This window comes from Rousettus aegyptiacus, unplaced genomic scaffold, assembly GCF_014176215.1.
Source record: "Rousettus aegyptiacus isolate mRouAeg1 unplaced genomic scaffold, mRouAeg1.p scaffold_m13_p_3, whole genome shotgun sequence".
NCBI classification, from domain to species: domain Eukaryota; kingdom Metazoa; phylum Chordata; class Mammalia; order Chiroptera; family Pteropodidae; genus Rousettus; species Rousettus aegyptiacus.
Genome location: NW_023416306.1, coordinates 116,852,827 through 116,877,734, shown reverse-complemented (window position 1 = coordinate 116,877,734; position 24,908 = coordinate 116,852,827). Strand labels below are relative to the sequence as shown.

Sequence of the window (24,908 nt, the reverse complement as noted above, 5' to 3'; positions counted from 1 at the left end):
CCTGTGTAATTTAATAATTTTATTGTCATACTGTCTAACAAGCAATTGAGTTTTTCTTCCTTTTTTTTTAAGGTTCTTATTTAGCAATAAGAATAGCTCAGGTACATTTATTTATTTTTGGCCATGTTTATCAAGGTTTAATTTCCTCGTGTATAGTTTCATGAGTTTTGACAAATACAGTTGTTTGACAAATAATCAAGAAGGCCTATTTGTGTCTTGCTTGGGAGGTGGAAATACAATAGTGGGACAGAGGATAGCAAAAATATAGTGACTTATAGGGGGATTTTTATGGGAAACAAGGTCCTGATTTTCCCTACAAGAGGACCTGGTTGTTTGTGCCCTCTCAAATCGAGCAGATGAATTCACTTTGTCTACCCAATGTAGTTAATAGTGACCTGACCTGGTCCTTTTAGGATCAAATTTATTTGGCCATCTGTCTTCTGCAGCATTAGGAGTGGCGGAAGAGACTAGTCAATTATAAAGGATTTTAAGATGAAGAAGTGGGATGTGTCTCTGTGTGTTTCATTACATTTTGGCCCACTAAAAAAACATTCTGGGGACTCTAATTATATTCTAATTATAGCAACAATAGCTTCTGGATTTTTTAGGAAGGTTTCATTTCAGAGAGTCTGTCCTTTTTCCCCCCATAAGTAACATAAACTCAGATGATATTGGTTTAGAAACTATAATCATTGTAATTTATAACAGCAGGGAGAAGATTGGTTGGTAGGAAGCTCCACTTCAGCTTAGTCTATATCAAGTACTGAAATGGGCATTGATAGAATGGGAGAATCATGGTTGGGCTGTGCCTAAGTTATTCTGAGTCTGGGGTAGAGAGAAAAGTACCTCTTATTGAATACCTACTATGTATATGCTTGGCAGAGTGCTAGGTGCTTTCCTTATTGCCAGCTGCTCTGGCTAGAATTCCATCCCAGTTCCAACCACTTAAAAAAAAAACAAAACCCAAACCAACAACAAACATATTTCTTGTGGGGCCAAGTTCATTAATACAAGTCACAGCTGCCACATCTTCTATAAGACCCTGGCACCATAAGTAGCATAACAGATTCTCAGGGCTTGGAGGGATCTTTGAGGTTGTCTAGTTAAAGGGGAAGCAGCTGTTCTCTTCACGAAGTCTGAGATTCACTGTGCTCAATTCTCTCAATTGAGAGGGGCTATAGTCTTTGTAGGCTACAATTCCATAAAAGACAGGACAACAATAAGCAAACGTGAAGCTTAAATTATGTTCCAGACAGGAAAGGGCAGTGGAAAAAAATATGGTTTATTGGGGCCCTCAGACAATGTAAAGGGGTGGGGGCGGGGAAGAAAGAACTGGCAGAGATGGAATGTGAGGCTCTTGAAGTCAGGTAGGGGCCCACAAAACAGATCCTGACTGACACAGGTAAACCCTGGAGAGACCTCTCTCTCTTCAGTTTCACCAGCTCTGAAGTAAGTACTAGCCATACTGAATCCTCTTCTTTGCCCTTTTATTAGAAAGCCGGGAAACCCTCTCCTTTTCCATGGAAGAGGGTGAGAGAAGGAGCTTTAAGTGCATGAACGATGAAAAACAGGTCTTTTTTTCTTATGTTTGAGTGATGGAACAAACAATTGTCCTGGAGGCAGGGGAATATATTTCACGCCCTCTCAAGGTCCCTTGGGTTCAAGGATACTGTCATTCTGGGGCTCTACAAGGGGGAGGGCCCGCAACGTCCATGCTGCCATGGAAACACGCTGCTGTGTTCCTTTTTCTTACGTGGGGCGGGGCACTGTGCCTCAGTCACCAATAATCCTCTGGATTTCTTGAGTGGCAGGCAGTGACAGCGAATGGGCAAGCTGATACTGCGTGACGCGCGGGAAAAGGAGGAGTTCGAGGCTGGTGGCGGCGGTGGCGACAGCATCGACCTGGGGATAGAGCTGGAGGGACCTGGGGAGCGTGCGGAGACCTCTAGCTCGAACGCGAGGGACCTCCCGCTGGGATGCCTGGTACTGTATGGAGAAAAGTGGGGGCGCAGTCAGCTCTGAAGGCTAAGGTTTCGGGTCTGGAGGGATGGCTGACCGGAGGGGGCGGGGTGGCAAGCATGGCGGCGGTGACTGGGAAAGGGTTGGAGGGCCCTGAGGAGGGGGTGGGGAAGCAGTAGCTAGGAAGGCTGGGTGGTCGTGAGGCAGCGTGAAGGGCTCTGGGGGTTCTGGCGAACAGAGATTACAAAGCAGCCTTTTGGGGGTGGTAGAGGCGCCAGAAGGACGTAGGGAGAGTTGTGGGGGGATGAAAAAAGGGGCGGGAAGAATAGAGGTTAGGAAGGAGGAGAAAGGGTGTCTACGGGAAGGTGATGGAAAAAGAGAGAGAGGAGGATAGGCAGGCAGATTGTAAATAACGAGGAAATTGGGTTTTGGGAGGTATAATTGGGAAGAGCTTGCAAGATTATAAATATAGTAATGTTCTAATTGAAAGAGCCCTAGAATGGTCTCCTTTCCCAGCTCCTGTACTTCCTGCCCCAGTATTTAAGCTTAAACTGAGTGAGAAAGGCTAGTAGGTTACATAGAAGTGATCTTTTGTTTTTCCATTCCAGGGGAGCAGATGGACCCTAGTGGAAGTCAGTTGGATTCAGATTTCTCTCAACAAGACGCTCCTTGCCTGATAATTGAAGATTCTCAGGCTGAAAGCCAGGTTCTAGAAGATGACTCTGGTTCTCACTTCAGTATATTATCTCGACACCTTCCTAATTTGCAGACACACAAAGAGAACCCTGTATTGGTGAGTGATATCTTGTTTGGAAATGATTGAGCAGATTTTTTTTTTTTTTCCTAATCTAGACCAACCACAACCATAAGTACTTAGGAGTTCACTATCTTTTAGATAAAATTAGTTAGGAAAATGAAATTATGTTAAAAAAAAGTCTCATTTTGGGTTATTTCATATATAGTGGGGGTATTTATGTATGTATATTTTCTAGGATGTTGTGTCCAATCCTGAACAACCAGCTGGAGAACAAGGAGACAGTAATAGTGGATTCAATGAACATCTGAAAGAAAACCAAACTTCAGGTGAGGTGTTTAAAGCCCTCAGTCCCTTTTGCAAGGATGCACTTGTTAGAACTGAGTAGATTTAAACATTATGTGGTTGTGGTGAATGTATGTAAAGAAGGCTAGCAAAGTATCTTGGTGAATATAGTAGACACTAAAAACGTTAGTTTCCAATAATTCTTGTATGGGATATAGCTTCTTAGATTGATATTGTCTCCATTCTTTAATTTGTATTAAAGTTTAGTAGCAAATAAATGCTTTTTGTGCTTATATACAATTATGTTTTTCAGATCCTACGGATTCTTCTCATTTGGATACGTGTGGTTCCATCAGTCAGGTCATTGAACAATTACCTCAACCAAATAGGACAAGCAGGTATACTAGTGTTCGAAGGAATTTATTACATTTATTATGGATCAGTTCGTTTATCTGTATCTTTGCTTCATCCTAAGGATAAAGGGATGAATCTTATGTTTGTGAATTAGGGAGTGGGATTTGAGGATTGTATTAGTACCGATAGCTGGAATCTCTTTTGTGAAGGTAATAACATTTTTTATATCTACATTATTTAGATTATGATCTATCTTGTGCATGTGAAACAAAATAAACATTTTTCATTCTTAGCATAGATGTGACTTAGTGGAAAAAAATTAAAGCTGTTAGGCATGCTTTCCACCAACCAACCAAAGTACCTCATCAGTTTTAGATTCAGAATATTTAATTTATACCCTAAACTATTCATTTTTACTTTGTCTTATGTATATCTTTACATTAGCCATTCATTGAAATTGTCTCCTATGTAAGACACTAGATTGGATTTTTTTTGTTTGTTTTTAGAGTTAATTTATATAGTTGAAATGCTAATCCCTTGTAGGGTATGTGTTTTGAAAATATTTTTTCCTATTCTGTAGTTTGTCTTTTCATCCTCCTCAGAGGGTTTTCCACAGAATAGGTTTTTAGTTTTGATGTGATCTGTGAAATATTTTTAACAGAGTAATTTAAATACATAGTTTATTTTAAAAAGAGCTTATATTGAAAAATAAAGTTCTTTCCCATCCTTGGTTTCCTTTCACAGAGCAACTCTCTTTAAGTGTTTGTGTTTTTACTTACTTGGGAGATTATCTTCCTAGCTTTTAATACTATTGTATAACTAAGTAACACTATTATACTGCCATTTCTTGTTTTATCAGATTAAGACAATTGAGTTCCATAATTAAAAATTTAACTCACAACTACAGTCTCCCAATTTTTGTAATAATTATTTATGTTCTTTTATTGTCTACTTTTATACTTCTAAATAATGAATTTAAACCTATGTTTTCTTCTTTCATCAGCTTTAGATAGTGGAGAAAAGTTTAACAGTACTATTTTTTGTCTGTAATCTGGTGTATTTCAAGCCTCTTCTGATTTACCTCATTCTACAAATATTTATTATTTCCTGTATGTCAAGCATTATTGAGTTTTGGGTATACAAATTGATCAGAAGAGAAAAATTCTAGCTTACATACTTGTATGGGATATAGTAATACATGTTAAATAAGTAAAAGATATAATATGTTAGACATGGATAAGGGCTGAAGAGATGTCATAGGATTTGCAAGTTTAGCTAGGGTGACTTAGGGAATGCTTCACTGTTGTGACATTTGATTAAAAATCTTGAGTAATCATATCTGCTGTTATCTGAGATAAGTGCAATCCCTGCATAGAGAATAGCAAGTGCAAAGGCCCTGAGGCATTAGCATGCCTGGAATATTTGAGAGCTGGAAAGGAGGTTAGCATGATTGGAGTGGAATGATTGAGAGGAGAGGGAGAAGAGGTCAGAGAAGTAAAAGGGAGACCAAAATATGTAAGGCCTTATTGGTCACTGCGAGGAATTTGGCTGTTACTCTTAGATAGGAAGGCATTTAAGAGTTTTAAGCAGTTAGATTTTAACAGGATCTGACTTAGATTTTAACAGGATCACTCTGGCTGCCAGATCAAGAATAGACTAAAGGGTATATAATTTTTATTTCTTGATTATACCTCAATAAACTGGGAAAAAAATTAAAATAAGCTTTTTAAATAAAATAATAAAAAGAACATACTTAAGGCAAAGCAGAGGCAGAGGTAGGAAGATCAACTAGGAGACTATTGAAATAATTTAGGCAAGATAGGACAGTGGCTAGACCAGAGTAGAAGTGGAGAGAGTATTGAGATTCTAGGTTTTTGAAAATAGGATTTAAAGACAGATTGGATGTTGAATAGGAGAGTAAAGAAGGAAGTAACAGTGATTCCATGTTTTGGTTTGGTAACTTGTAGAATGGAGTTGCTATTGATAGAGATGGACTGCAAGAGAAGGTCAATTTTAAACATGTTAAATGTTGAGCTGCCTTTTCAATGACCTGTTGGAGGACATTGAGGATATGCAAATCTGGAGCTGGGGGGCAGGGGAAGGTCTAAGCTGGAGATTTAAATTGCAGTGTCATATGCATATGGATGATACTCAAAGCCATAAGTCTGGATAAGATCACAAAAGAGGTGAGTGTGGGTGGAGAAAAGATCCAAGAGCTCACTGGGCCTACCAGCTTTCAGAGGTCAGGACATGAATAAAACCATCAGAAGAGACTGAGGAAGATCCAAGATGTGTGGTTTGTTCTATCTTTCATTGCTTTCTCACTTTTTGTCTTATTTGTTCTTGGACTTTCTTTTCCTATATTTCCCAAGGTCATGCATCTGATCCTTCCAGTTGTGTAGGTAATGTTCTGCAGTTGGCTCTCGAACAGCATGCGTTTGAACCACATGGGTTTGCTTATACGTGGATGTTTTCCAATAAATATACATTGGGCCCTCCCTGTCCCCGGTTTTGCATTTGCAGGTTCAGCCAACTGCGAATGGAAAACAGTATTTTTGATCTGGTTGGGGAGCCATGGATGTGGAGGACTAACTGTATGCATTTTTCTACACTATTTTATGTAAGGGACTTGAGCATCTGTGGATTTAATTATCCACAGGGGTCCTGGAACCAATCCCCTGCAGATTCCAAGGGGTGACTGAAGTTTTAAGAGTGTCAAAGTTATACATGGATTTTCAACTGTGTGGGGGTCAGCGCCCCTTCCCAATGTGTTGTTCAAGGGTCAACTTATTTTATTTTGTGAAATTTGGTTCTTTTTCTTGGATAATGGTCCCCAACTTTATATATTAAAATTTTTGTATCTTTTATGCTAAGTTATGCTTGATAGTTGTACAAAATGTTAAATGTGTAGAGTAACAAGGAAGTAAAAAATATCATCCATAGTTCTGCCCCTTGGAGGTTAATTGTTGTAAACATTTTCACATATTTTCCATCTTTTTTTTTGTATACTTGATTTTTATAGTTGACATGTGAAAAGTAAGTTCATGTGTTTGCTGACCCTTTTACGTAACAATGTGAGCATTTTCCCCATGACAATTAAAACTCTTAATAGCCTTTTCCTCGAATTTTATATTTTAAAAGTTTAAGCCTACAGAAGAGGTGAAAGGATAGTACACACACTTTTTTTTTGAGAAGCTGGATCATTTGAAACTAAGTTGCAGACATTATGATTCCCCTTAAATATTTTAGTATCCATCCCCTAAGAATAATATATTACCCCATATAATCATACTGTCATCATACCTAAGAAAATAATAATTCCATAATACTTGATAATATAGTTTATATTTAGATTTTTAAATTTTCTGAATGATATCTTTTACATATACATAATTTTTTTAAAATCCAGGAACCAGTCCAGGTTTATACATTGTATATGGTTGTTACAAACATTTTTAATGGCTGCATACTATACCATTTTATGAATTACAAAATTAATAATTTCTGTAATAAATACTGAATTTATAGGTTTTTTTTTTAATCATAGTAAACTCTTAAGGAATTTGTACAAGGACCTTTCCATATTCAAATTATTTCTTACAATTGAAATTAAAATTATTGGCTGTAAACATTTTTAAGAGTTCTTGATAAATATTTCCAAATCGTTCTCTAGAAAAATTCTATTAGTTTGAACTCTCATAAACAGTATTCGCAAATGCTTATCTTACTCAGATTTGGGCGGCACTGAATAGTAGTGTATAGTATTTACAATTCGATAGACAACAAATGGTTTCTCTGACATCTTACATAGTTTAAGGTACTTTTATTTCTTTTTTTATGAATTGTCTCTTCTGTTTGTCCATATATACCTTGGAGTCCTTCATGTGAACTCCTTATATTTTATGGAGACTGTTGTATTTGGTGCAGATTTTTTTCCTTATTGTTATTTTTTTGACTTTTATTATGCATCTTGACCTGTGATGTTAACTTTTTAAAAATAGGTAGGCCTGTAACCTGTATTTTAATCAGATGCTCTGGTTCTGTGTATGTGTTCTTAAGATTTTTTACTATAATATTTGTGAACTGTGTTTGCTCTAGTAGATGTATTGTTTTAGCCCCAGACATCTAATGCACATCTTTTCTTGTCACTTGCCTGTAATTCTCTTGAGTGCAAGATTTTTCTACTCCAGCTCATATCTTTTCAAAGATAAAATTCAAATGTGTTTGTTTCTTCTGTTTAATATTTGAGTTACTTAATTGTGTACACTGTTTTTGAGTTGTTGATCTTTTGGTACTTGTTTGTAAAAAGAAGCACTAATGAGGGTAAGTTTTTTTTTTTTTTTTTTTTTTCCAAATTCACTTTAAAGATGATTGGTGTATAGGGAGTCAGTAAAATTCAAAGAATGCTTTGAGCAAAGTGTCCCAACCTATCTGGGAAACTCATGATTATGTCTTTCTTCTGTGTAGTGTTTTGGGACTGTCAATGGAACCTGCTCCTCCTGTGGGGGAAGAGAAGGAAGAAGAAGTAGAAGAGAAGGAGAAAGGGGAAAAGGAAGAAGATACTTCAGATGATGCCTCACACTCCTTTGGTGCTGAAGGTACCTTTATGCCTTTTTTGGGATAGTAGATTGTTTTAGGTCCCTTTAATATGAGCATACAGATATCTAAATTTCTTTTTATCAGGTTATAGATTTATACAATCATTAAATTGAGAATAGTCATTAAGAAATTTGCTAGTAGTCTCAGATATTTTAACTAAAATGGTGTTCAGGAATTTGTACCTCACTCGATAGCCATCTTTGTGCACATTGACACTTCTTTCTTTCTAATCATTTGTTTTTCAGATATTTTTGGGATGTGTGCTTTGTGGGGTTGGAAGTACATTGAATTGCTGGGCGTGTGGGTCTGGTTTATATATATCTTCAGAAAGTGGATGTAGTCTGTCTATACTGGGTGCTTATAAGATTTTATGGTATGCAATTTTTTTTTTTTTTTTTTTTTTTGCTTTATTACACATTTTCCCCCTTCACTTTCAGGGCTTTTATTCATTTTGAAAAGTTTGGGGGGCAGGACTTTGATGTGAAGGGCTTAACATGACCTTCTTTTGTAAGCACCTTGCACAGTGCATAATGTTGCAGGGTAATACCTAATTTCTTGGGATTTTGTTCCTAGATCCAGCCTCATCACAGTTGGGCTTTGGGGCTCTGGAACTCTCCCAGAGCCAGGATGTTGAGGCACAAACTGTGCCATGTGAAGCAGACAAAGAGCCTCTACAATCAGTAACCACCAACTATGGTTATACTAGGCTATCTGATATGGATTCAAATATTGGTATGAAACATGTTTTTTGGCATTTGGAGTTGTTTATAAGTGTTTCCCTCCCATGCTAGAGCTAGTTATTCATTCTTTGATACATGTTGTAGCTATCTAAGTTAATATAATCTAAGTTAATACCGTAAGGTTACAGAGTTGTCTGGCAAATACTTGTCAATTGATGGCTTGAAGGTTAAAGGTTTTTATAAGTGGGTTATTGGTTATTTTCCTTTTTGGAATGATGCCTGTATATACTTTCAAATTGGACTTCTTTTTATTAAAACCTTTGCCTTTAAAAAGCATTTGGGACTGCTTTTAGTACTTTGAAAAATTAAATATCTCCTTTCTGTCATCTTTGGAAACTTCAAGCAGTTAAGCAAGAAGAACAATCTAATGAAGATATCCCTATGGCAGAACAGCCCAGCAAGGATGATCCTGTGGTAGCACAGCCCAGTAGGGATATACATGTAGTAGAAGAACAAAATCCACCACCTGCAAGGTAAACCATATTCTTTCTAGAACGTTTTTTTTGGCTTTCTGCTGTAGGATTATACTCATTTCACTTGGTCAAGTGGGGACATTTAAAAAATTGTTTATTTTTCCACTTGTACTGAGCATATTTCTGGTCCAGTAGAAACATTGATAATTTATGAATTCTCATTATGTCCTCATTTTATCTTTAGGCATATTACAAAGCCATTTTACTGTTGCTATAAACTATAAGCATGACCTTTGGTTCCTACTCTTCTTCTCTAATCTTTGTCTGCAGAAGCACTGTGTCTGTGTGGGAGTTTTCCTAGCCTCTCCAGTGTTTGAAGAAGTTACATGAGTGTTCTATTTGAAAGTACTGTTTCTCTACTTGAGCACCCAGATCGCTTTGGGTCCTCAGGTATCCTGCATTTGGTAGTTTATGGTATAGATGAAGGGAGATATCCTTTTCCCAAGTCCTTTAGGCTCTTAACTTGGTAGGAATTGAACAGTATACCTCTGTTCTGTCTGTGGTGATGGTTGTATCCAAAACAGCATTGTCTCAGGTCAACAGCTCAAGTTTGGATATAGCAGAGGAAAGTGAGATGCTTCCAGTTAAACCTTCAGTATTGTCCTTTAATAGAAACAGTGGGGAATGGAGTCCTGGAGTTCTGAATAAAGTTGAATATCAAGAGAATTTATCTTTCTAATGCAAAGCACTCAGCTTAAGTGGGGCTGACTTTTTAGGCTTTTCTTTAGGAAGTTGTGCGCTAGCTAGTTTTGCTATCCTGCTTTCTTTGGGGAATGGTAGTGAACCTCATAAGTCGGGAAAAGGATCATCAATGAGTGTCTTATAAGTGTGAGGAGTATTGGTATGGATTCTTAGTTTGGGGCTTAGGTTGAGTACATCAAATGGAAAAGATCAGGAAAAGATAATGTGTGCACTAGTGCAGAGGATAATTCACACCCAGACCCTTTCCTTGGAAGGTCATTGTTAGGACTGGCATTGTGCTCTGGATCAGAATCTTTCATAGATGTCCAGATAATAGAGTATGTAACAAAAATCCCTCAATCACTCATCAGTAATCTTAGTATGAAGCACAGTAAGAGGCAAAGTTGAAAAGAGGTGTTGCTGTGTGAGAGACTAAGACAGGCTTTGAAATGAGTTGAGGGGTTTGGTCTCATTACTGAGTATCATATTTCATCTTCAATAAATAGTTACATAGAGCTACTGAAATTTTTGAAATTATTAAAGGAAAACACACAAAACAGGAAAAGTTTCCTAGCTCAAAGATGAAAGCATTTGAACATAGCAGCTTTTTTCCTGGTAATATGAATTTCCTAGGTCAGAGGACATGCCTCCTAGTCCCAAATTACCTCTTACTGCTTTGGAAACAAAAGAACAGATATCTGCTCAAGAACTTCTGGAAGATGGACTGCAGATTCAGAAGGCACCAGAGCCTGAGGTTTTGTCAACTCAGGAAGACTTGTTTGACCAGAGCAATAAAACAGGTACAAAGAGTAATTATTGCAATAGCCCCTCTTCTCCAAAGATGTAAACTTTTTATTTGTATTGAGGCTACTGTTTAAGCTTGAAAGCACTTCACAGGATGTAGACTTGTGTGTGATAGGGAAGGAAAATATGTTTGTAGCTGATTAATGAGAACGGCTTCTTGGAAAGATTGCTATTTAACATTTTAACATAATTTTCTCTCTCTTTTGGAAATGGAGATATTGAATAATATCTAATATAGTAAATTTAGTAGTTATAGACAGAGCAGCTATTTCTGTTATCTAGGTCTTCAGATCTTAAATATGATAATTAAGTGTAAGTTTTTCATTTTCACCTGGGTAACAGTCAAGTTACTCATCTGTTTTTTAGTTCACCTTTCTCAAATAGGAAGTAAGTTATGGTCTAGTAGGAAGACTAAAACTTAGGAGACCAGATTGGTATTAGTTTCACATTTTGTTAACCCCCCCATTTTGTAACTTCACAGTGCCAGAAAGCTTCAGTAATAACTAGCAGTGTACACTAAGTCCTTACTTAATATTGTCAACAGGTTCTGTGACTTTAAGTGAAACAACGTATAGCAAAACCAATTTTAATTAGGCTAATTGATATAAACAAGTTCATAGGACATCTCATCAACATAACTAAATGAAGTTGATTGAAATGACTGACATTGGAGGACCTGCTGTAATCTGTTGGTTTTAAGGAGAGAATAAGAAAAGGTTATATCCCTTTACTATGTTGTGAACCTTTTTTGGTCTCTCATTAAAGCTACAAGGTTGTATTTAAATTCCTTTATATTTGGGATTAATATAGTGGCTAACTCCATCTGTTGCTAAGAAGGGGCCAAAAAGAGACTCTATAATATAAATCAGTAATGGTTGCTTGTATACCCTTGTACTAATGTGTTAATATTTTTTGTCTCCTTTGAGGAGGCCCAGATTCTAGTCATGAAATTGCTGCATTCATGTTATCGTTTGTCATGGGCATTACTTTGACTTTCCCATCTGCATATCATGGCAGGAGCGCACTTCATCTTAGGTAAACCTTAGAGTAAAAGTCTTGCTTGCTGTTTCATGATAGAAGTGTCACAAAAAAGGGAAGCAGCCAACCAGAGGTATCAGGATTCTCATTTTTCCTCTCCCCCTTCAATCTTGACAGAAAGGACTAAGGAATTTTTTAAATCAATTCTTTATTAAAGAAACCCATAATTTAGTAGGAAGGGGCTTTTAGTATAACTCAAGATGTGTGTTAGTGTGGCATTCCATTAATGGTACTACGATTAAAAAACAGTTTCTGCCCTCTTTGGAACATGTTTGCAAATATTACTCTTTTTGCAGTACAGAGTGCGTGTGTGTGTTTTACAATTCAGTAATGTCAATCTAAGAAATAAGTGAAACTAGATTTTTTTTTTTTTTTTTAAATAGCTTCTGATGGTTATTCTACTCCTTCAAGGGAAGAAGGTGGGTGTTCTCTGGTTTCCACACCTGCCACCACTCTGCATCTCCTGCAACTCTCTGGTCAGAGGTCCCTTGTTCAGGAAAGTCTTTCCACGTAAGTAAGCATAAAATACAAAGTAGCTCTGCCAGGGAAATATGCCTCAGGGTCTTCAGCTAAGGTTTAAAGAGCTAAAATTGTCTACTAGTCCAACGTTCTTTTTGAAATCAAAAAGTAAACTCTAGACTTTAGAATTTTGGGGGTAAGAACTTGGTGGAACTACTGAAGATAGGTAGATCTGCTTTCCCATTTGGAGATTGTGTAATAGTAGCCCAAAGGGATACAAGGGAGGAAACTGCCCAGTTTTTAGAGCCTGTGACACATTCCAACCAAACATTCTGCTCTTTCATTTGATTAACACTTCCCATTTAACAGCATGGAGAATAGGTTATCTTAGAGTTGACATTATTTCTTCACCTCTGTTAGGGCAAAGTGGTTTGTTTTTTTAAATGTGCATGGTCTTTTAAATATTAGGCAAAAAAAAAAAAAAAAACAGGAGTAAGTATTTTTGTCTGCAGATGAATTTTTTTTAGCACTTTTTTATCCTGCTTTTCAATCATGATGACCTTGTGTCTGATCATTCACTTTCTCATAATCATATGGCTTTACACTTTTTTTTTCGTTTTAATTCTAATTTTGGATATATGTGGTGTGAGAAATGTTTATGAAGTATTATTCAACCTCAGGTAGCTTTTTGAGAGAAATGCTCATAAGTATTTGTCTGAATGCCTTAGATATTTTTGCTAATAAAAAGTATAAAACAAATACAAAACTGTGGCTGTGATAAAATAACCTGTGATTTTCTCTTATATAAAGGAATTCCTCAGATCTTGTTGCTCCTTCCCCTGATGCTTTCCGACCTACCCCTTTTATTGTTCCTAGCAGTCCAACAGAGCAAGAAGGAAGAAAAGGTGAGTTCTCTGGACCTATCTGTCGATTCCAGATTAAAAGAGGAGCAGCACTTCTGCTTTGCAAAATGTACTGTTTCTTTATCTGTTAGAACACTGTGACCTAAACTATTAAGCAGAACTCATACCTGTCTTACATTTAGGAATGTGGCCTAGTGTAAAGTGCTCTCCTCAGTTATTTGTTCTTCTAGCATTGATTTTTCTGAGAATTCTGTGTTGTTGACTTAATTTTTAAAGACTTCTAAGGGAAAATTTTTAGGTTTTTAAAGTTGAACTTGAATTAATATAATGAACTGGGTTTATTGCTTAATGGTCCAGTGATTTTCAGTAACATGTTAACATGTTACTGTTACGAGGGAATCAAAAATTCTTTTGCTCTTTTTAGTTCTTTTTTTTAATTTTATTTTTTGCTATTATCAAAGCAATTTTTGTCCAAGAGTGGCTAGGAGCAGGCAGTAGACTTTTTGATTTCATTTACTTCCTCTTTTAAGGACCTAGTGATTTTATATTTATGCACAAGAAAGCTTTCCTTTTTACTTAGTTTATTTTCTAAAGCTCTTTTTGTTCAGTCTTAGTTTCCTATCTAGTCATTCAAGATATTTCTAAGTGCCTACAACGCCTTTTCCAATAAATTCCATGATTTTCTCCTTTTCATTCTCTCATATACCAATAGTGGTACCATAGTTAATATTTATTGAACATTTAGTGTATGCCAAGCACTGTTCTATATGTTTTTCTTTGGTTCTAGGTGCTTCTCTTTGGTTTTTGTCATTGAATCCTCACAGTAATCCTAAGAAATAGATGTTACTTTTATCCTCATTTTACAGATGAGGAAATGGAGGCACAGAGAGATCTCATAACTAATTAGTCATAAAGACAGGATTTGAACTCAGGCTGCTATCTCCACAGCCTGTGCTCTTATCTGCTGGGTATATGCCTCCTATGATATCCTGCTGTCTCTGCTCTTGAGTGATAAAAATATAGAAACATATTTAACTATTTTCAAATATAATTTCCATTGTATATATCTACCACAGCTTCTTTAACCAATCGTCTATTGTAGGACACTTCGATTGCTTCCATGTCCTGGCCACTGTGAATAACGCTGCTATGAACATTGGTGTGCAAATATCTTTTTGGATATGGGTTTTCAAGTCTTTGGGAAGTCACTGTATTTTAGGAAAGGAAGTTTCTGTTATGTAATTTTTATTAGTGATATCAGAACATGAGTATCGATTAGTGCTTATTTCTAAATTTGTTTTCCCTATTTTAAACCAGATGAGCCAATGGATATGTCAATGTTATCTGAAGAAGGAAGAGAGTCTTTTCAGAAGAAACTCAAAGATGATGAACCAGTGGAGATAGAAAACCTCCCTGTCCCACCTGAGACCACTATATCACCACAGGCTTCAACTCCAGTATCTCAGAGCACACCGGTTTTCACTCCTGGGTCACTTCCTGTCCCATCCCAGCCTGAGTTTTCTCATGTGAGTACTGTAGAAAGATTGTTTTTCTCCTAACATTTTTTGAACAACTTTATTTTGAGGCATAATTTATAAACCATAAAATTTACCCATTTTAAGTGTATAGTGATATTTTAGTAAATTTATAAAGTTGTGTAACTGTCATCACAGTCTAGTTTTTAGAACATTTCCAGAGTCACCTAACATCTTGGTGTACTTTTTATGGTTAAATTTTGTACTATTTCTTAAAAATTTAGGAATGTTCTCTCAAAATTGAAAGGCATTAATTGTTAGTCTACCTTAATGTAATTATTAGTCATTATTGCCTTTCCATATGCTCACGTTTTTTAAAAATAAAGTTGTTTATAGTGAACATACAACTTAAATCTTTTTCCAGTCAACATTGTATCATAATGGTTTTTCAGCATTACATCATTTTTCATATTCTTTCAAAACTTGTATAAAATTTTTCTGAATGGATGTACCATAATTATTCCTGTACTGAGGGCATCAAGGTGGTTTTTAGTTTTCAAATGAGAGATTAGTTTTCTTCTCAAAGCAAGGGAAAACTAACATCTTATTTTTATAATTTTAAATTTAAATATTAAAAAAATGAAATTCAGGTTTCACTCATAGTAAATTGAAGGTCCTTAACTACATCTAAATGACTATATTTTATATTCTTACTAAATACCTGTTCTTATAAGAACTTAAGTGGGAGGATTACTTTAATGTTATTGGTATAACTTCTTTCATGCCTTTCAGTTTATAGGTGTTGTAACAAAAGTTTATATTTAGAAATGAGTAGTAATATACCATAAATTTAGTGAGGAGACAGTAGGAAGAAAAAATTTAATGGATTTCTGGAGTTTTAAAACTTGGTTGTTTTCTTGAAAATTTCATTTTTTCCCCAGCTTTGTTGAGATATAATAGACAATTAGTTGCTTGTATTTACAATGTACAATTCAATGACTCTTTTTTCAATTATAGTTGGCATACATTAATATATTAGTTTCAGTTGTACAGCACAATGATTAGAGATCTGCATAACTCAAAGTGATCAAACCCTTAAATCTAGTACTCCTGTCCCCTACATATATATTTAACATTATTATTTTCCTTATGTTACACTTTTAATCTCCATGTCTATTTTGTAATTACCCATTTGTACTTAATCCCTTTGCCCATTTTCACCATTCTTCCAACCCCCATTCCATTTAGTAGCCCTCAAAATATTCTCTGTATTTATGAGTTTTTTCTTTTTTTGTCGTTTGTTTTATTCTTTAGATTCCACATGTACGTGAAATCTTGTGATGTTTGTCTTTCTCTATCTGACTAACTTCATTCATTGCAATACTCTCTAGGTCCATCAAGGTAATATCTTTTTCCATCCCCTTCCTTTTAGTCTGTGTGCATCTTTTAATCTGAAGTGAGTCTCTTATATGTACCATGTTGGGGTTTTATTTTCTTATCCATTCAGCCCCTCTATATTTTGGTTGGAGCATTTAATTCTTTTCCATTTGAGACAATCGTTGATAGGAATGCAGTTACCATTCTTTATTCATGTTTTTGATTCATGTTTGTTTCTTCTTAAAGAAGTCCCTCCAACATTTCCTATAATACTGGCTTGGTGTTGATAAATTCCTTTAGCTTATTTTTGTCTGGGAAGCGCTTTATCTGTCATTTGACTCCAGATGATAACATTGCTGGATAAAGAATTCTTGGTTGTAGATCCTGGGTTTTTATCACTTAGAATATTTTGTGCCAAGCCCTTCTGTCCTGCATAGTTTCTTTTGAGAAATCAGCTGCTAGTCTTATGGGTGATCCCTTGTCGCTAACTAACTGCTTTTTTCTTAATGCTTTCAGGATTCTCTCTTTGTATATAACCTTTGGCATTTTCATTATAATGTGTGTTGGTGGGGCTTCTTTGGATTCATCTTTTTTGGGACTCTCAGCTTCCCGGGGTTGTATGTCAATTTCCTTCACCAGGTTAGGGGAGGTTTCCCATTATTATTTCTTTAAATAGCTCTTCAACTTCTTGTTTTCCTTCAGGTACCTCTATGACCCAGATCTATTTACATTTAATTTTGTCCCATAGGCTCCTTAAATTATTATTATAGTCTTGGCTTCTTTTTTCTTGCTGTTCTGATTGGGTGTTCTTGGCTTCCCCATCATCTGTATCGGTGGTTCTATTCTCTTTATCCACTCTGTTGATTCCCTCTAATAATATACTCTTTTTCTCAGATAATATGTTCATCATTTCAGACTGGTTCCCTTTTATAATTTGTTTCCATTTTTATGTTTTTTATCTCTTTGTTAAAATTCTCCCTACACTTCCCCTAAGTGTTCATCTATACTTCCCCTAAGTTCATTGAACATCTTTTTAACCAGTATTTTGAACTCTGCATCTGTTATAATGTTTGACTCCGTTATTCCTAGATCTCTGTTCTGTTCTGTCATATGGTTTCTGCTTCTCTGTCTTCCCAGTTTGGTTGCCTTTCTGTGTCTGTTTCTTGTACTAACCAAAGCTCCTAAGTCTCCCTGTCTTAGTGTGGCTTTGTGTAGTAGGTGTCCGGTGGTACAGTCCTGAGAGATGGGTTCAGCTGAAGGCCAAGTTTAGCCCCAGCCTGTGTCCCTCCGAGACCACCTGTTAAGATTCAGCAAGCAGTCCACAAACTCTAGGCTTGTAACTGCTGAAAATTCCATTTTATGAGTTATTAGAAGCAGTTTGATGGAGTGGTTAAGAACAAGGACTTTAGAGTCAGAACTTGCTGGACTTAATCCGGGTTCTGCCATCTTTGCGACCAGTTGAAACTTAGCTGCATTTTCCTCATCACATTAAATGGGGATATTGATATTACCTACCTCATTGGGTAGTTGTGAAGGTTAAATGACTTAATATATATCAAATGCCTAGGATAATGTCTTAAATGTGGTACATACTCCCTAAGGGTTAGCTAATCCTGGCAGTGAAAGAGTGAGGACAAGGTTACCTAGAGGTGAAGTTAGTGTTCAACCACCATATCTTTTTCTTTAGCTTTTATTTTTCTGTTGAAGTTATACATGATTATATATAATTTGGAAGAGTTATCAGAATTAAGGGATGAGTTATAAGCACTGATGCAGAGCACTGATAATTTTCCAGAAAAGGTAGCTGATATTAGAGATCTGTTAACAGTTGTTTATCAGTGACCAAACAGGGCTTTTAAGGAAATGAATGTCTTTGCAAAGGTGTGCCTATCTGGGGAAATGATACCTGGCCACAAAAGGAAAACTAACTTATTGAAGAATAAGACATTATTGAAATCGCCCCACCTTCAACATTTACTAGAGACCTTCAGAGGCAAATATAAAACCAGCAGTCAAAATTTGAGACAATTGAGTGATGCTGAACATAATTCAAAGATCTCTGGAACCTAAGATGACTCTAGTGAAATTTCTTTGGACTTATATTTTAAGATGCCTCAGCCAGTATATTTTATGCCTCCAAAAAAATCTCCCAAGAGTACCTTAACAAGTTTTATGTTTAGGGTTTGATTTTACTTAAGCAGTTGTAAAAGCCAAAAAAAAAAAAGGAGATAGTTAAAACAAGGTCTCTTCCTATTCCTATCCAGAGACAACCACTTTTAGTTCTTTAAGCTTTTTCTTATTTACTTCCATAATTACATACATCATTATTATATTTCCTTATATTCTTAAAAGTTTTTTTTTTAGCTATTTCTCCATGTTTTCAGTATAGTTACATCATAATTTTGTTTAAGTCATTGAGTTTACATTATTATGAACACTATTATTGCAAACACTATTCACAGCAGATCCTGTGGAGTATTATGATTATTTTTCTGTGTTTGAAAAATTTCTTGTTTTCTCTGGAGTTGATAATTATTTTTTTTTATTTGTTTAGTTTTCTATGAATTTCTTACTAGACTTACTACTAATTGTCAAAATCTCTTTTCAAGATGTTCAGGGGCCTCAAACTTAAAAGGGGAACCTCTTTTGGACCTTCCTAATTTAACCTGTGCTGTTGCCTTCTATGACTGGTGCATAACTGTCACCTCCCTTTCAGTGCTGTCCTTGGAGATTGTCCTTACCTATGTTTGTGTTGGATTCCTATTGGGCTCCATGTCTTCTTGCATGGTTAACTCCCTCATTTTGGTAAAGGGCATTCTTTAGTATCATGATCTTTCCTACTTGATTCATAGTTTGTAGGAATATAGAATTCTAGGTTGGAAATAATTTTCTTTTAAACTTTTTGAAGGTATTGCTCCACTGTATCCAAACTTCTAGTGGTGATGTTGAGAAGTGAGCAGCCAGTCTGATTCTGATCTTTCATGTGTGAGCTCTTTTTTTTTAACTTGCTGCAATCTTGTAGGATAGTCTCTTTGTCCTCAATTTTTCCGCAATCTTGGCATAAGTCTATTTTCATCCATTGTTCTGGGCAAATGATAAAAACTCTCAATATCGAAACTCAGGTCCTTTAAGTTCAAGGACATTTCATTCATTCATTCATTCACTCATTTAGTTATTTAAAATCATTGGGATAATATTGGTTAATAAAATCAAATAGATTTCAGGTGTACAGTTCAATAAAATGTCATATGTATATTGCATTGACTACCCAAAGTTAAATTTCCTTCCGTCACCAAATATTTGATGTTCTTTATCCCTATCTGTATTCATTCTCCCCTTCTTCCCTCTGGTAATCACTGATCCACTGTCTGTGTCCATGAGTCTCTCTTTGTCATACTTGTTGCTTTCCATTTTATATCCCACATATGAGTGAAGTCATATGGTTCTCAACTTTTTCTGTCTGACATTTTGCTTAAAATGAGTCTCAGGGTCCATCCATGTTGTTGAAAATGGCAGTATCTCATCTTTTCTTATGGCTAAGTAATGTTCCATATGTGCCACATTTTCTTTATCCAATCACCTATCAGTGGACACTTAGATTATTTCTGTGTCTTGGCCACTGTGAACAATGCTGCTATGAACATTGGTTGGGGCGCGTTTATCTTTGTGGGTGTTTTCAAGTTTTTGTGTAAATATCCAGAAGAAGGATTGCTAGGTCATAGGGTAATTCTAATCTTATTAGTTTTTTGAGGAACCTCCATACTATTTTCCATATAGGGGCTGTACCAGTTTACATTCCCACCAGCAGTGGATGAGGGTTTTTTTTTCTTCCTGAATCTTACCAGCACTTGTTATTACTTGTCCTGTTGATGGTAGCCATTCTGACAGGTGTGAGTTGGTATCTTATTGTGGTTTTGATTTGCATTTCCCTAATAGCTAGTGAAGTTGAGTATTGTTTTATATGTCTATTGGCCATTTGTATGTCTCTTTGGGAAAAGTGTTTCTTCAGGTCTTCTGCCCATTTTTTAATTGGATTGTTTTTTGTTGTTTTGAATTGTCTGATGAGTTCTTTATATATTGTGGATATTAGACCTTTATCGGAAGCATTGTTTGCAAATATATTCTTCCATTCAGATGGTTACCTCTTTGCCTTGTTGATGGTTTCTTTCGCTGTACAAAAGCTTTTTAGTTTGATATAGTCCCATTTGTTTATTTTTGCTTTTACTTCCTTGCCTTTGAGGTCAAATTTATAAAATCCTCTTTAAATTCAAAGTCCTTGAGTTTAGTACTTATATTTTCTTCTATGCAGTTTATTGTTTCAGATCTTATATTCAGGTCTTTGATCCATTTTTAGTTAATTTTGGTGTATAGCGATAGCAGTCTAGCTTCATTCTTTAGCATTCTTTTTCATTCTTTTGCACTCTAATCCAATTTTAGAACATTTTCATTCTCTCCCCTACCCCTGCCCCCAAAGACCTATGCCTATTAGCAGTCACTCCCATTTCCCTCACCCTCAGTCCTAGTCAACTATTAATCTACTTTGTGTCTCCATAGATTTGCCTGCTTTAGATATTTCGCATAAGTGGAATTATACAGTATGTAGTCATTTGTGATTGGTATATTTCATTTAGCATCATGTTTTCAGTGTTCATATTGTGGTATGTGTCAGAACTTCATTCCTTTTTATGCTGAATAATACTACATTGTGTATATTTCCACATTTTTTCCATTCATCAGTTGATGGACATTTGTGGTGTTTCCCCTTTTTGGCTATTGTGAATAGTGCTGCTATGTCCATTCATGCACAAGTTTTTGTGCAGATGTATGTTTTTATTTCTTATATATACCTAAGAGTGCAGTTGCTGGATTCAAATGTCTTTTAACCTTTGTCTGGGTTATTTCTACTCTTGAATTTTTAATTCCTAAGTTTTTCTATTTTCTCTGAATGTTCACACCTCCCATTTTTTTTTTTTTTAAATAGCATTTTTGTCTTATGGGTATACTCTGATGTCTCTGTGAAGATAATAATAGGTTTTTTGAAAAGTTTTCTCTTCCCTGGAATAGTCACTGTTTCTTCAGGTAGAATTTAGTTAGTTTTGTTAATTTTGATGTTTGACTTTGAAATTAGAGGCTTTTTCAAAGTGTCTGATAATCCTTGATTGTCTGCTTTAAGAGTGAAAAACCAGAAAACTGATTAAAAGTTCTTGGTGCTTATTGTTTCTGGAATTCACTGTAGTGTGATCTGCTAGATCATTTATAGGGCCCCACTAATGTCGGTATTTTAATTTGTCTCAGCATGGTCAGGTCCTTCCAGAAAAATGTCTCATCTGTCTGTTGGCTGTTATTGTTCTAGAACTCTGTTGGTGGAAGAGGACTGGGGTTGCTGAGAGGCAGGTGCAAGTTCTATTTAATATGTAAATTTTCATTTAATCTTCCCATTTTCAGTCTGATACTCTTTGGTAAATGTGCCTCTTGTCTCCCAGTTCAGGGATGCTTCATTTTACTCTCTACGGCAGAGGAGGGTCAGGGAGAGAGGATTGGGGTGTCAAACTGCTTCTTAAATAGATTTTCAACCAGTCCTCCTGTTTTTAGTTCCACTCTCACCACCATTTCCAGAGTTAGCTGCCACCGCTGCCAAGTCCCGAGTCTTTTTTTGGGTATGGTGTTACTGTGGTGTAATTTGGGTTGCTTCTTGGCCTTCTCCACTGTCGGCTTAGGAATTCAGCTTTCACTAGTCTGCTAAATAGATGACTACTCTTCCAAAATTTTGTTTCAGTTGTCTTTTCTTTTTTCCTTAAAAATTTATGCTTAAAAAAAATATCCCTTTACAATTGCTTAGTGGGGTTTTGGAAAAGAGTTAAAATAAATGTATATATTAAATCCGTCGTTTACATTCCAAACATTTTTCATTATGTATCAAACTCCTTACATGTTATTCTTAATAGCTAATCTTTGTGCATCTGTTATTTCTTCTGTACTTTGGTTACGAGAGTCCAAATTTACACAATTTTGATATTGTAAGATCTAAATACTTAGTAATGAGGTAATTACTGATCAAGAGAAAACTAATCAAGAGATAAAGTTAATTTTTTCTTACATGTTTATTTTTATTTAAAGTTTTTTTTTTTATTTTTAACTTCTTTTAGAGTTAACATATTAGTTTCAGGCATTTATGTGACTTGTGAAAGTCTAATACATAGTTTTACAATATTATGGACTAGATTCCCTATCCTGTACTTGATATTCCCATGACTATTTTTATAATTGCCAATTTGTACTTTTTATTCCCTTCATTTTGAATTGATTTTCTGAGTTTCTTCAGAATAATATCCATAAGGAATTGCTGGGTCGTATGGTAGTTCTTTTTTAAATTTTTTGAGGAACCTCAATATTGTTTTCCAATGTAGCTGTACCAATTTACCGTCTGACTGACCGGTACATGAGCATTCCTTTATCTCCACATCCTTACCAGCACTTGTTTGTTGATTTCCTGATAATAGTCATTCTGACAGGAGTGAGGTGATAGCTCATTGTTTTAATTATTTTAATTTGTATTTCCCTGATGATTAGCGACATTGAGCATTATTTTATATGTCTGTTGGCCATCCGTATGTCCTCTTTGGAAAAACGCCTATTCAAGTCCTCTGCCTATTTTTTAATTGAATTATATTTTTTGGCGTTAAGTTATGTGAGTTCCTTATATATTTTGGATATTAACCCCTTATTGGATATATCATTGGCAAATATCTTCTCCCATTTAGTAGGTTGTGTTTTTGTTTTGTTGATGGATTTCTTCACTACAAAACCTTCTTAGTTTGATGTAGTCCCATTTAAATTTTTCTTTTTTTCCCTTGCGCAAGGAGACATCTTTAAAAAATATTACTAAGAGTGATGCCAAAGAGTTTACTGCATCTTTGTCTCTTCTACCAGTTTCGACATGGGTTCTTTATGTTCTTATTTATAGGACTTCTGTTCAGCTAGTCTTCAGGTGGTTCTCAATGTTGTTCTTCTATAATTTAGTTTTAATTTTGATGCAATCATGGGAGGAGGCTGGATAGCCCCTGAAATTTTGCTTTGACTGAATTCTATGTACTATATTGAAAAAAGTTCTTTTTAAAAAATCACATCAGTATTTACTTTGATAATGCTTAAAAAGTATTCATACTGGGGGGCAACTCTTTAATGGATATGGGGTTTCCTTTTAGAGTGATGAAAATGTTTTCAAACTAGGTAGGGAGTGGTGGTTGTACAACATTGTTCACTGTAAAGTAGTTAATTTTATTTTATTTGAGTTTCACATTAAAAAATATACTTGTAGTTTTATTAGCAGTATCTTATCTGTAAAGAGACTTTTGCAACAAGAAAAAAATACATGTCTTTTAGAGGATGTATAGTGTACAGACAGATGACAATAAGATCAGTTATCCTTTCTCAGAAATAACTACCCTTAACTTATTTATGGTATATGTTTAACTTAAATATATCGAAATTATATAAAATGATTAAAAGAGTACAATAATGTATATATTCATATCTTGTTATTACTAAAATAAAACTCGTTCTATTTAATGCATAGTCTGAATATTTTTCTATATCTTTTAATTTACATGTATAATTTTATGTAAATACAAAATATTCTATCATGTGGGTATATCATAATTTTAAAATGAATTTTTTATCACACATTTAAGATATTTTATATTGTTTCCTATTATAAAAAATAATTTAGCATTGAATAGTGTTATAGCTAAATCTCAGTGTACTTCCATCCACTAATTTCCTAGAAATGGAATTATTGGGTGAAAGGGGTATATAAAATTTCAAGGCTATTGTATTCTACAAAATGACCATTTAGAAATGTTGAACCAGTTTATACTCAGTCATGTGTGAGAGTATATGAGCAAGGTCAAATTTATGACAGTTTTTATAATCTGAAAGGGTAAACAATAACACCAGAAGTTATTAAATATATTGTATGTTTGGCAACCTATCTTGATTTGTCATTCTCTTAAAAATAATAGGAAATGGGGAACACAATTTAGGTTGCTACCTGAATCTGTGTGTCTCAGGCTGCTGCTCCATTTTGCTCAAAGAAATGCTTTCTATCCTTAAAAAAAAAAAAAAAAAAAAAGGAAATATATGTCTTACCAGCTATGCCTAGAGTATAGCATTTTTGTTGGGCAAAATAACCCACTAAATGTAAATTTTTACACAAAGACATATTAACCTCTGAGTTATTTTCTCTCTCTCTCTTTTTAAAGTATTACATAAAATAAAAATCCCATTTTAAATGTATAGTTTGATAACTTTTGGGAGTTGTATACAAATTAACCACAAACCACTATCAATGTATAGAATAGTTTTCCTCATCCGAAAACTTTTTTCATGATCTTTTGTAGTTGATTCCTCCTTGCCTTCCTGATTCCCTCTTCCAAACCTGGGCAACTATTCATCTGCCTTCTTTCACTGTAGTTTTGTTATTTTGAGTATTTCATATAATTGGAATCATAAAGTATGTAAATCATGGATATCTGCAGTTTATTTACCAGTTGATGAATATTTGGGTCACTTCTAGTTTTTGGCTGTTATGAATAAATACTGCTGTGAACATTTGCATATACATCTTTGTGTGGACATACGATTTTATTTCTCTTGGGTAAATACCTATAAATAGAATTTCTGGATCATATGGTAATGTATGTTTAACTTTATAAGATATTACCATACTATTTCTAAAGTGGCTGTATCTTTGCATTCCCACCAGCAATGTGTGAGAGTTGCAGTTGTTCCACATTCTCACCAACAGGATATAGTCTTTTTAACTTCAGCCATCCTTGTTGGTGTGTAGTAGTAGTATGTGTTGACTAATGTTATTAAAGGTTTTGGTTTTAACATCTGCTTTATGAATGCTAGCATATTTTGAAATAGTGGGAAGTAAAATAACTATGTATTTCCACTTTGCGAGAACTGAAGTGGACTGCATAGGCATATGTAGGCAAATGATTCCCATGTAATTGAGGGCCTATCATATATATAGTATGATTTTA

At 35.2% G+C, this 24,908-nt stretch overlaps 1 protein-coding gene across 6 annotated transcripts in view; it reads left to right on the top strand.

Annotated features, from left to right (window-relative positions):
- TP53BP1 (tumor protein p53 binding protein 1) overlaps positions 1 to 24,908 on the top strand; it is a 79,727-nt gene that overhangs the window by 15,301 nt on the left and 39,518 nt on the right. For 3 of the 6 annotated variants that reach the window (XM_016144972.2, XM_016144969.2, XM_016144965.2), the window contains exons 2-12: positions 1,812 to 1,983; positions 2,568 to 2,752; positions 2,952 to 3,042; positions 3,312 to 3,396; positions 7,820 to 7,950; positions 8,525 to 8,683; positions 9,035 to 9,164; positions 10,479 to 10,645; positions 12,071 to 12,197; positions 12,957 to 13,051; positions 14,327 to 14,535. In XM_016144972.2, coding sequence (XP_016000458.2) covers positions 1,977 to 1,983; positions 2,568 to 2,752; positions 2,952 to 3,042; positions 3,312 to 3,396; positions 7,820 to 7,950; positions 8,525 to 8,683; positions 9,035 to 9,164; positions 10,479 to 10,645; positions 12,071 to 12,197; positions 12,957 to 13,051; positions 14,327 to 14,535 — 1,386 coding nt within the window. In that variant the 5' untranslated portion in view covers positions 1,812 to 1,976. Of the gene's footprint in view, positions 1 to 1,805; positions 1,984 to 2,567; positions 2,753 to 2,951; positions 3,043 to 3,311; positions 3,397 to 7,819; positions 7,951 to 8,524; positions 8,684 to 9,034; positions 9,165 to 10,478; positions 10,646 to 12,070; positions 12,198 to 12,956; positions 13,052 to 14,326; positions 14,536 to 24,908 lie in introns of all 6 variants that reach the window. The other 3 variants (XM_016144971.2, XM_016144968.2, XM_016144966.2) reach the window with 2 other exon arrangements.